This window comes from Ursus arctos, unplaced genomic scaffold (genome assembly GCF_023065955.2).
Source record: "Ursus arctos isolate Adak ecotype North America unplaced genomic scaffold, UrsArc2.0 scaffold_21, whole genome shotgun sequence".
Classification (NCBI taxonomy): Eukaryota; Metazoa; Chordata; class Mammalia; order Carnivora; family Ursidae; genus Ursus; species Ursus arctos.
The window spans coordinates 34330520-34342560 of record NW_026622886.1 but is presented as its reverse complement, the minus strand read 5'-3'; the positions used below and the strand labels follow the sequence as shown (position 1 = coordinate 34342560).

General features: G+C 39.1%; 1 protein-coding gene across 6 annotated transcripts in view; it reads right to left on the bottom strand.

Moving 5' to 3' along the window:
- The window catches only part of NAP1L1 (nucleosome assembly protein 1 like 1), a 34700-nt gene extending 23358 nt beyond the window's left edge, over window positions 1-11342 (bottom strand). For 2 of the 6 annotated variants that reach the window (XM_048217891.2, XM_048217892.2), the window contains exons 1-2: window positions 3528-3628; window positions 1598-1635 (exon numbers count right to left, since the gene is read on the bottom strand). In XM_048217891.2, the coding sequence (XP_048073848.1) occupies window positions 1598-1635; window positions 3528-3623 (134 nt within the window). In that variant the 5' untranslated portion in view covers window positions 3624-3628. Of the gene's footprint in view, window positions 1-1597; window positions 1636-3527; window positions 3629-11227 lie in introns of those variants that run through there. The other 4 variants (XM_026499999.4, XM_026500000.4, XM_026500002.4 and 1 more) reach the window with 3 other exon arrangements.
- Between the last annotated feature and the right edge of the window lie 699 nt (window positions 11343-12041).

Genomic DNA, 12041 nt, shown 5'->3' with positions numbered 1-12041 from the left:
AAGTTGCAGATTGAAAGGCCCACCACTGAATGCCTCACACAAGAAATTTAAAAAATACATATACCAATGTGAAAATTTCAGAACTCTGAAGCCAGAGTGCTTCCAGAAATATATATGTTTAAAATAAAATGTCACAATGAATGATCAAGAATTATAATGACTTTGAACTTCAACACAGCAATATTGGAAGCCAAGTGATAATGGAGCAATGCCTTCAAAATTCTGAAGAAAGAGGATTCCCAAATGAGAATTCTACACTCAAACTATCAAACTTAAGGATAGAATCATCATTTTCAGTCATTTATCTCAAAATAATTTATTTCCCTGTACTCTTCCAATAAAGTATTAAAGAAGCAAAAAAGAAAACAACATGGGATACAGCAAAGAGCAAACCCAAGAGAAGAAACAGAAGGAAACCCCAGGAAGATAATAGAATAGATCCACAATGATGGCTAGATCACCAAGGTTAAGCAATCCAGATTGGAGCAGTAGAATACAGGAGGGCAATCACTTTGAAAGCCATTATCACTAAAGTACCTGCTGCCATTCTTTTTAAGCATGGAAGGATTGGCCAGATTCTTATATGTACTTGAATGTGATGCCCTTGTGCTAAATTTTCCCACCTCCATGCTCTGCAGCCTGTCAACTTCTGGATAGTCATATCACATCCCCATCCGTGTCCAAGTGTTGTTTTATCCTACTCCTAGGTTGTGTGACATCACAAGCAACAAATAGTGCAGCTCACTCATTCTCCCTTACCATATTTCTGCAAGACATCCATCCACACTAGAACTCTGCCAGAAGCCAACTTCATTAAACTGATGTTTCTAGAGTGCATGACCTTGCCCAATGAATTCTTCAGGAAAGTTGAAGCTGGACTATGACCCAGATAATCTCATTCTGTTTTTCATTTTCCTCCCTTGGAGACTTCAACTGATAGTGGTAATATTGCTTTTCTTTTTAAACACAGCTAAGTTTGTGACTGCTATTCAGATTTTCAAAATTAAACATCGATTAACAATGTGTAGGTTAAAACTAAAAAAAAAAAAAAAAAAAAAAAAAAAAGAAGAAGAAATGAAAAGAAAAAGAAAGAAATGATTTAGACAAGTGCCAAGACAGTGCTTACACATCTGGAGAGGAAAGGTGGAGGGTGCAATTGAGAAGAGGGATACTGGGCTTCTAATAGTAATTTTTACTTATCCTATTGCTCTTTAAACTCTACATATACATTTCACACGCTTTTTATCTTGTATGTATAATGCGCTAAAATGGAAAAAGTCAAGTCTTTGGGAAATACATGTACGATAAAAATGAATTTTGAAAATATTTCTAATTCATTACTGTGCTCAGCACATTCCTAAGAATAAACACTAGCAAACGGTTTATTGTATTTAAGACTATGATTATATATACTATATTTTGTCTTGGATACACTGTACCCAACTATTATAACAGCAGGTACTAAGCATCAGTCTTCACCATACATTTTTATAATATGTTATTATTACTGCTATTAATTACATCACAGTACAAAGTAAAGCCAAATCTCTGGGAAAAGAAAAAAAAAAAACAAAAAAACCAACTATCTGGCACTTACTTGTCAATGTCTGCCATGTTGTAAGAACTCCAAATTATCTATGGAGAGAAATGTCAATGTTAACAAAAAATATATATATCTATATAATGTATTTAAAACCATTAAAAACATTTGATGCCCAAACCCTTTCAGTCAGTACCACACTGAGAACTATCCTGAGGAGGAATGTATACTGCCATTAAAAACACAACAATGTGAAGAAGAAAAATCACAGCACATATATATGGACTTTCATACTAGCCCCCCCAAGTATTTATGAAGAGGATACTGCTAAAAATAAGCTAGTTATTACTAGGCTTTTAGAATCTACCATGTAAGGACATTTTCGTAATAGCACTGCTGGTAAAGAATGTGATGTATGCTAATATCACAGAAAAGGAACAATACAAGAGGTCTTTACTCAAACTCCTTTAACAACTACAAATGGTCAATTTTTGCTTAAATTTTTAGACTACTTTGTACCTCACAGAATCCACTTCATTTTTAATAGTATTAATTCTTATCAAATTCATGTTAAAAAGCCAAAATCTACCACCATTATGCCCACAGAGATCTTTCTAAAAAGTTTAATAATCCTCGTATCAAATGTCAGCCCTTCAAACAACAACAGTTTTAAAGCTCTGGGTCCCAACCTATATCAAGTAAACCTTCCCCAACTCTTCAGATGTACCTCATGTCTTATCATGATAAAGACCACGCCCCCAGGCTACCCTGGATATGCTGGTATATTGTCAACAAACTCTTGGTTACCTGACATCAAAACTGTTAGAACTGATCGGAGAACACCCTAAATCCTTTCCCACTATAGATTTGTATTAACTTAGAGAATATTGCTTTTAGAAAAAGAAAACTGAAGGTAAAAAGAAACCTAAAGGTTATATTCAGGCAGGAAAATGGCTAATGCCACACTTAATGAATACAGAGACTACCAAAAAAAAATAATCTAAATCAAGCTTAGGATCCCACATTAAAGTCAACTTTTCATCTTTTAGTAATTAAAACCACAGCCTTTTAACTCTCAGAATGCTACAAGATGTGACACCTCATATCAACATGTTTTATATGATTATTACTTAAAGAGTTAAGAAGAGTTACTGATTTTAGCAGTCAAGTGCTAGTATGTGGAGTATTATTACTGATCCAACATCCATCCTTTGAAATTGTGAAGAAAATATTTCTTCCTAATAATGTAGCCTACTCTAAGTATTTTTTGCTTTAAATAATTTCTAAAAGTATTGATAAATTTCTCTAGTGATGCTGGGTAATAAGCCAACATTAACAAAATACTTAGCAAACAATTATGAATATTAATTCAAAAATAAGAAAAATATTGAATCTTAGTCATCAAAGAAATACAAGTGGGATTCTAGTTTGTCTATCAAATCAGCAAGGCTCTTCTCTAAATGCAGGGAAAATGGTGGTGAACATGCATTCTTAAATATGGCTTGTGTTCCTATGAACTATTTTCTTTCTGGAGAATAATTTGGCCACAGTAATATCAAAAACCTTAAATATGTCTATCTCCAGCTTTAGTTATTCACTTGTGAGACTCTAACATGAAAAAAATATTAAAGGCCTGAGCTTTTCATGTTTGCGTAGAAGGTTCTTCCAAAATTCAGTTAACACAACTCTGGCTCTTAGCTCAAAGTTTTACTTTTTCAGAGAGGCTTCTCCAACCTGTACATTCTGGCTGAATAAGATTTCTTGGTTGTACACACTCCTATAAAGCCCTATTTCTTTCCATCATAAGACGTCTCAAGTTTGTAATTACAAAGTAGTGCGATTATTTGACTAAGATCTATCTTTCTCAAGTAATGAGAGCACAGGACTCATATTATAGGGATTATATGTGCTTTTGCCAATCGCTGCATTGCACCCTTAAGAGTAGTAATACATAAAGCTTATATAGAAAGCAGCTACAATTACTTACCTCACCAAAAATAAACTTAGTATTAGCACGGAATGTGCATACAATGAAATGCTTTGCAGTCAAAAATGAAGCAGATATGGAAAGAGCACAGGGCATGTGGCAAAATCTGGACAGGAAAACATATATATTACTATATATTACATATGTAATATGTAATTACATATTCAGGCAGGAAAATGGCTAATGCCACACTTAATATGTAATTACATATGTAATATATATAATAATACATATATGTAATAATATATATATATATGAACATGCATACTCATGCACATACTTTATGAATAAAACATTTCTGTAAACATATACCAGAAACCTAATAGTAGTCACCTGTAAGAAAAGACTGGGAAAAAATGAGAACTTACATTTCATTCTGCATTATTTGGCTTTCCCACATACAAATACATTTCACTAATATTTTGGAACTTGCTGGGTTGAATATACAGCCTGGTAAGTCCAGCAATTATCAAAAACATAAAACACCCCCCCCAAACTTCTAATTTCAGATTTTTATAACATTTTAACATGTACTCAGAAAAATGGCTATACTGCTACCTTCCCTGTCCATTTCATGGGGGTCACATTTAGATCAAACTCTTGAAATGAAATTCTTTTGATTTTTTATTAAAGATGATTCAAGACAGAACAGGATGCCATTTACTTGTCATAAAAGACTTAACTTGTGTTTGATAACTACTGAACATTCGATAAACGCAAGTTTTTTAATTCTGTCCATTTTAAATTATCTTAGCACAGGATCAATATTTCTCAAAATAATTAGTTGAGATGATTGTTAAAATGTACAGACTAACCAGTAAACGTGCCATGGTGACATTAAGATGTTAACACTAAGGAAAACTGGGTAAGGGGCATATAGGAACTCTCTAGGAATACCTCTACAACTTTTCTATAAATCTAAAATTATAAATAAGTTCATTTAAAAGAGAAAGAGATTAATTCCCATGCCCAGATTCTGAACCAAGAGGTCTGAGAGAGCGGACCCAAAAATCTCCATTCTAAACAAGAAACCCAGCCTCTGAGGCAGGTGGTTCTCCGACAATCAGATCACACTGAGAAAACACAGGTTTCAGTTAATATACCTCCATTAGTTGTTTTTTTTTTTCTTAACTGCACTCAACATTAAATAAAATCAATGAGAATTTTTTATTTATCAGACATGAAATTGCTTTCTAAGAGATATGAAGAATTTCCATTTCTGGTAGTGACAAGCTAAATAAATTATACAGATCAACTCTGCATAAAATAACTTCAAGTCCAGAATAAATATTTGCTAAAATCGTAAAAGCAAGGTTTTAACTACTGAGAGGTAAAATCAAAAGCCCCAGACCTATCCAAGGTGGGAAATCTTTATAGCGACCCTCCACATTAAGCAGGAACCCCAAAGTGCAACACTCTCAGGGATGATAAACCAGTTCTCTTGGACAAATAAACTAGAATCACTTATCAGTGTTGTCCCAAAACCTCAAGCCATGAGCTTAAAGTGGTCTGCCTGATAGTGTTCCTAAGCACCTACATATCCAAATGTGAAAGGCAACTTCATCCTAGACCTCAAATAATTTATACAAGTAGTTTTCAAGAGCAATAAGGGCAACAGAAAGGAATACAACAGAAACCTGTCCCAAAGACTTAAATATTGTCAAAAGGATTATAAACTTATAAACAAAGACAAATGACAACCATGCTTACTGAGTTTGAAACTACAATGTCTGCAGAAGTATCTGCAAAGAACAGCCAATTAAAGGTGATACAGCAAATTTGGCAAAGAACTAAATAGAACTTTGAGAAATAAAAATAATGGAAATCAAACCAAATGGGCAGGTTTACCAGTAGACTAAACACAGCTAGAAAGATAATTGAGGGATGCAAGCTTAGAAGAAATCTTCCAAAATATGGCAGAGACTAAAGGATAGAAAACACCGATGTTAAAAGATATTTGAGGATACAATAGAGTCTAACGAAGATTTAATACAAGTTCTAAGCGTTAAGAGAAAAGAATGCAGAAAATATTTGAAAAAAACCAAAAGCTGAGAGTTTTCCAGAACTGATAGAAGATAGCCCTACAAATCCCACCAGAACTGATGGAAGTTAGCCCTACGAATCCCAATCACGATAAATAAAGAAGAGAGGCGCCTGGGTGGCTCAGTCATTAAGCATCTGCCTTCAGCTCAGGGTGTGGGATCGAGCCCCACATCAGGCTCCTCCTCTGGGAGCCTGCTTCTTCTTCTCCCACTCCCCCTGCTTGTGTTCCTTCTCTCACTGGCTCTCTGTCAAATAAATAAATAAAATCTTAAAAAAAAAAAAAGGATAAATAAAGAGGAAACCTACACTTAGATTTATCAATGAAAAGGCAAAACATTAAAGACAAAGACGTCATCTCAAAAACACAGAGAAAGACTCAGATTAAAGCCATAAAAGTCACAGCTATCTTTTCTTCAATAGACACCAAAAGACAACAGAGTCCTCAGTGTACTGAAAATAGCCAAGGATCTTAGAATATTATACCCAACTAAAACACCTTCTAAGAATGAATGTGAGGGGCACCTGGGTGGCACAGCGGTTAAGCGTCTGCCTTCGGCTCAGGGCGTGATCCCGGCGTTGTGGGATCGAGCCCCACATCAGGCTCCTCTGCTATGGGCCTGCTTCTTCCTCTCCCACTCCCCCTGCTTGTGTTCCCTCTCTCGCTGGCTGTCTCTATCTCTGTCGAATGAATAAATAAAATCTTAAAAAAAAAAGAATGAATGTGAAACAGGTATGTATTTTCTGGAAAAAATGCCTCCAGCACTCTAATAAGTATAGTATAATAAGTATATTCTTCAGGCCGAAGGAAAGTGAACCCAAATCGAAGAACTAATTTCCAAGAAGAAATGAAGGGGCAAAAAGGATAACTGCATACATATATCTAAATAAACATTTTTAAGTATCACTACTGTGTAGTGTATTAAAAATTAAAATTACCACAACATTAAGTCAGTGGTGAAGGTAAACATAATCTATAAGATAAAGATATAGTTTCCAAGTAAAATATAAACCTAACCAAAAGAAAGCTGGTATCCCTGTATTAACATCAAAAAATAAAGTTTAAGAAAAGCATTACCAGAAATAAAAAGGTCACTCTACAATAAAAGATTGAATTCACTACTCAATATATGGAATGTGCAGATCTCAATTCAAAGGCATGGTTCATAATAATGTGACTGAAGGCAAATCTTAACCTGAGAACTTGTACACAAAAAAAACCTTTCACTGAAGGGGGGAAATAAGCCACCGAATTAAACCACAAACTGATTATAATTTGTGGTCCTGTAGTAGTTAGATGTCCAGACATGTGTTATCAAATAATCTCTCACCACTCCAGAAAACCTGACTCTGAATGAGTTCTCCTTTCAATGAGGAGTAAAGAAAGCTAACATTTATGAAGCCTCCTCACAGTAAGGGACTATTATACGCTTTCCTCCTATCTGCAGATAAAAGCAACTTACTCAGCAACACATGAAGGGTAAGAACCTAGTAATTAAAATCTGACTTCCAAAACCCATGCGGAGTCCACTATTCCAAAAACCAAAGTACCTGCTCTATCAGCCTACTGTTAACAAAGATTATACAGTAATGCACTAGTTGATATTCCTTTACGTAAAATGACTACTTCATGGGGACACAACCAATCATTAAGAATTACAAATGTTTTAAAGCAAGAGTTCAAAGGAACCAGTAATAACCCAAAGATAAGATTTCCCTTTACCTGAGACCTCACATATCCCTCCAAATGCACTTTAAGCAAATCTATATTTAAGACACCGCTGTTCTATTAGTAACGTTCTCAGTGGCCGAGGGGCTCAATACTTTATTTGGCTCCAACACAGCCTCACAGTTAGAATATCCTATTCTTTAGGATCACTTTTTCAATTCTCCAGTGTCAATAGCCAACTTGGAACTGACCTCTGTCTTAAGAGGCGCAAGCAAAACGGACTCCCATTTTAGAACACTACGTATCTTCTTGTCCAAGGGAGCTCATTATCTAGATTATCATCTTATCCAACAGCATAGAAACATACCTGGGTTGGACTGAAAATCTGGTGAAAATGCACCCAGCAATAACAAAACCAATTTAATCACATGGCGGGGAGGAGAATTATACACACACACGCACACAGCAGACAAAAAGCTTAGGAGCCATCACTCAACTGTATGTAAACAAATTCCATGTTGGAAGACACCCTGACCATAAATACTGTTGCTTTTCCTTGGAGCACCGTGGAACCCAAGCAAGTGTGCTTCTGAATTCCAAGCTGATGTATAGCATACAGTTTAAATCAAGGGAACTCCCTTTAAAAACCAATACAAAAGCCTCATCGTTAAGTCGTCGTTCCTCGGTTATGTAACCCTGGAGAAGTCCTTTAACTGCTCTGTACTTCAGTTTCCGCATTAAAATGTTGATACTACCTACTTCTAGGAGCATTAAATTAGTTAATAATACGCAGTAATTTGTGCTCTTACATTATTTATCCCTGTTGTGTTCTTCTGTACCCTCTTTACCCTAGAAAATAATTAAGTGTAATTAATTAAATGTAATTAATAGGCTCCTCAACATTACAGCCCCCTTTCCCAGTAAAAATTAAAAGGTACAAAATTTCTGGGGCGCCTGGGTGGCTCAGTCATTAAGCGTCTGCCTTCGGCTCAGAGCGTGATCCCGGCATTCTGGAATCGAGCCCCACATCAGGCTCCTCCCCTAAGAGCCTGCTTCTTCCTCTCCCACTCCCCCTGCTTGTGTTCCCTCTCTCGCTGGCTGTCTCTGTCAAATAAATAAATAAAATCTTTAAAAAAAAAATACATAAAATAAAAAAAAAATAAAAGGTACAAAATTTCTGAACAAACAAAAATGTATCAAACCATGTAGTGTAAAAGGCAGAGTTGGTAACCAAAAGTACAAAGGCCACTTTGGAAGGCAAGTACAGCAATGTGATCTACTGGTCTGATACCAATGTACTAAACAATTTAGAATGGGCTTTGGAAAGCAACAACGCTCACCTTCTAAACCCTACTCTGCCCAACAAGGAGAACTTCTTATTCAGATGAAATTAGTACAGAAATGGCACTTAAAATCACTATTAAACAAGTCCTTCATGTAAAGAATGTTATAAATACTACTCTGTCCCCCACTTTTTCTTTATAGCATTCACCACAACTTAACATTTTGTATCTAGATAACCAATACACTTGCTTTGCTCATGTTTTAAGATGTCCAAATATTGATGCTAAAATATTTACTCAAAGAATCAAATAAAAATACAAATAATTACAGGTTTGATTAGACTTGAAGATCTGAATGGACCGATCATCAGTTTTCAAAACTGATCAGGAATCATCCTAATCTTATTTTCATTAACATTTCAAATTTACGACTAATCAAAAAAATGAGCGAAGATGTAGTATTTGATTTTGACATCTTCTTCATCCCTTGAAGTCAAACAGATTTTGCCTCGTTTAGCCCCTTTTCCTACAAAAGGGGTGTTTTTAATATAATTTGGGGGGTTTAGAATCCAGTCAGTCACCTGGAGACAATGTGGGCAAACTGAATAATAAAATGAGCAAACAGCATTTTGGATTAAATTAATTTTGGTACAAGTGTTGGGTTTGGTTGATTTTTAAGTCTCTAGAGGACAAGAACAGTCATGTGCCACATTTAGCATTAGCTTCATATTTTGTCAACAGGCCCAATATCAAAAATAGGTACTTTGCAACAGATAAAACTTACATTTTTTCAAAGTGGTATGATGAATTCTTTTAAAGCTGCATTTATCAAATTAACATAACGTTGACCAGATATGATAATCTATGAAGTCAAGGTTTCATGACCAATGTTTAATTCCATCTATTCTCCACAGGACCAGTCTTCTTAGAAGTAAATTGCACATTTTAGATTTGGACCATTAATTTGAACTCTTAATTTTTTTAAATTTTCATTTAATTTGAACAACTTCCGACAAGCATGAGACTTAGTCCCAGAAGATCACTGTAAACCTTATTTACCCAAACAATTTAAAATAAGTTAGTCTATACAGAAGATTTTCCCCTTATCCAAAGGTAATGTGTATTACTTCCTAAGTAAAGTAAGTACAGGAGTGTTAATGTAGGTTAACAAGAAAATAGGACTTAAATATTAATTTTAAAAGATATTTTGATGCTACCTATTTTCAAAAACAGCAAATTCCGTTTTACAGCTCTTCTGAAATCAGGCAAACAGTGTTATGAGATTTTAAAGTGCAGTCCTTACAGAACTAATTACTAATCATTTATCAGAGAGTGATGATCTAAAATAGGGGCTCCTTGAGGACATTGCGTGCCGGGTTCATTCTTTTTGTACTCTGAAAGCCTAGCCCTCCTAAGTAGGGCCACATTCCCCGACTCCCTTCACTGCCTCCTTTTATTAGTAGGGGCACCAACAAGACAGCAGGCAACAAACCTGGCCCATTAAGTTTACATTTATGCCTCATTTCCACCCATACTTCCTCCACTCAGCCCCCATTCATCTTAAAAACAAAACAACTAGTTAAGTAACCTGTTCTGGGAACTTCAATAAAGGAACTAATTTGTAAGAATGTGAAAGAACTCCTAACAGAATTAAAGACATTGCAGGCCAAATCGTTTATTTTCATCTTAGAACCGTTTACAGGATTATATTAATTCGGATCAATTCTCCCCAAATAATGAAATCCTGGTTAAGACACCCATCTAAAGTCTAACTGTACCGGAAGTGCACAAAAAAAAAAAAATCATGGGTTAATAACAGCTAACACGACCCCTTTACAAGCGTCAATTCTTTACAATCCTAGCAGTGGAGGCCCTGCTTCATCACCCATCTCCTAACATCCATACTTTCCTCTGGTACCAATAAAAAGATTAAGACCAGAGAGAAGCAGGTAGGAGTTTGAAAGCCAAAGGCTGGACTTATTAACTATTAATTTCCATCCCACCACCCCCTACAACTCTCAGTAAAGTGAGGACAACCCAGACCCCGGTCTCCAGTCGAGCCCAGGCGGCGGCCACGTGTCTAGGGAAACCGCCGGGATTTCCCCTCCCAGCACCGTCGCCGCCTCCAGTGGGCGGAGAGCCCAGGAGCCTCGCAGCCTCCCCGCCCCCTCCGGGCCTCGTCCCTTCACATCCCCTCCCTCCCCTCGGAATTCGCAGCCTCTGCCGTTCTCTCCATCCCCCAGCGGCCTCCCTCCGAGGATTATTTTTGAGGAAGCGGGGGCGTCGAGGAAGCGGTGGGCTACGCACTCGAACCCGGCCCGCACCCCGGGCGCCCTGAGAAGCCAGCGGCCGTGCGGCTGGGGACCGGGAGGCGAGACCGTGGCCTCGCTCGGGCCCGCGCGCAGAAGCCGGTGGGGTTCAGGGAACCTCGGCGCACATCAGCACGGCCCTCGGGCCTCGCAGGCCTCACCGACCCCCCGCGTCTCCTCAGCCGTTCCCGAGTAAAGCGCCAGCCAATCCCGGAGGCCTTCTCAGCCTACGGGGACGAAACTCGGCGGACGGCTCAGGCTCCGGCCTCACTGGACGACCCGGGAGGCCCCGGAGGCCAGCGGCCCCGGGCCTCATCTCCCCGTCCCTTCCCTCCGCGCAGGCCGCCTGACCGACTCTACGTTACGTTCCCCTCTCCCTTTCAGACCCCCATCCGTTACCGGTGGCTAGCACGGGGAGCCAGGCGGTCGGAGCTGCGCAGGCAATGACTCAGGGCGGCGGCGGGAGGAGCAGGAGGCGGCGCCGAGAGCAGATGGCGCTAAAAAAGACCCGAGAGCCCGCCGCTCGCGCTCATATACAATTAGCGTCAGCACGTAGGGCCCGCTCCACCGCCCCCCCAGGCCTCGCCGTCCCCTAGCAACGCGAGCAGGAGGCGGGTCCAGGACGCGTTGCCTAGCAACAGAACTGTCCTTCTTCCCCGAAGACCTCCACACCCTCCGCGCGGTGCTTGGGGTCCTTGGGTTCCCGCCTCCGCCTCCTGCTACGCGCCGCGCCATCTCTATTCTCCCCGCAGTACGGGAAAAGAAATCACAACCCTTTGGTTCCCGGGAGGGTCCCTGACCCGCTCGCCTCGCCCCTGGCCCACCTTGTTCTCCTCGGCCTGGTGTAGGGAGGCGTGAGGGCGGTGGGGAGGGGGGACCGCTGCAGCTCGTCCCTATCCCGGCCTAATTCCTGCAACTCCCCGGTCCCCGGTAATCATTTTCCCTCGCCGCCCATATTTTCCCCAAAGAACAACAGTTCTTTCCTCCTGACCACCTTGGCGGCGTCTTCTGCCGATTTTGCGTCTCCTAACTCGGTGGGTCTCAGTGGCTTCCGGGGCTGCCTCCTCATCCCTACCCCTCCATCCTTTTACCTAACGTGCGATCCCTCATTTCTACTTCAGTTCTTTTTATGGATGAAAAGACAATGTTTGTTTATTCTCTGGATGCTTTATAATGAAGACCCTGTTGTTTCATCTTGGTGAAAAAATATATC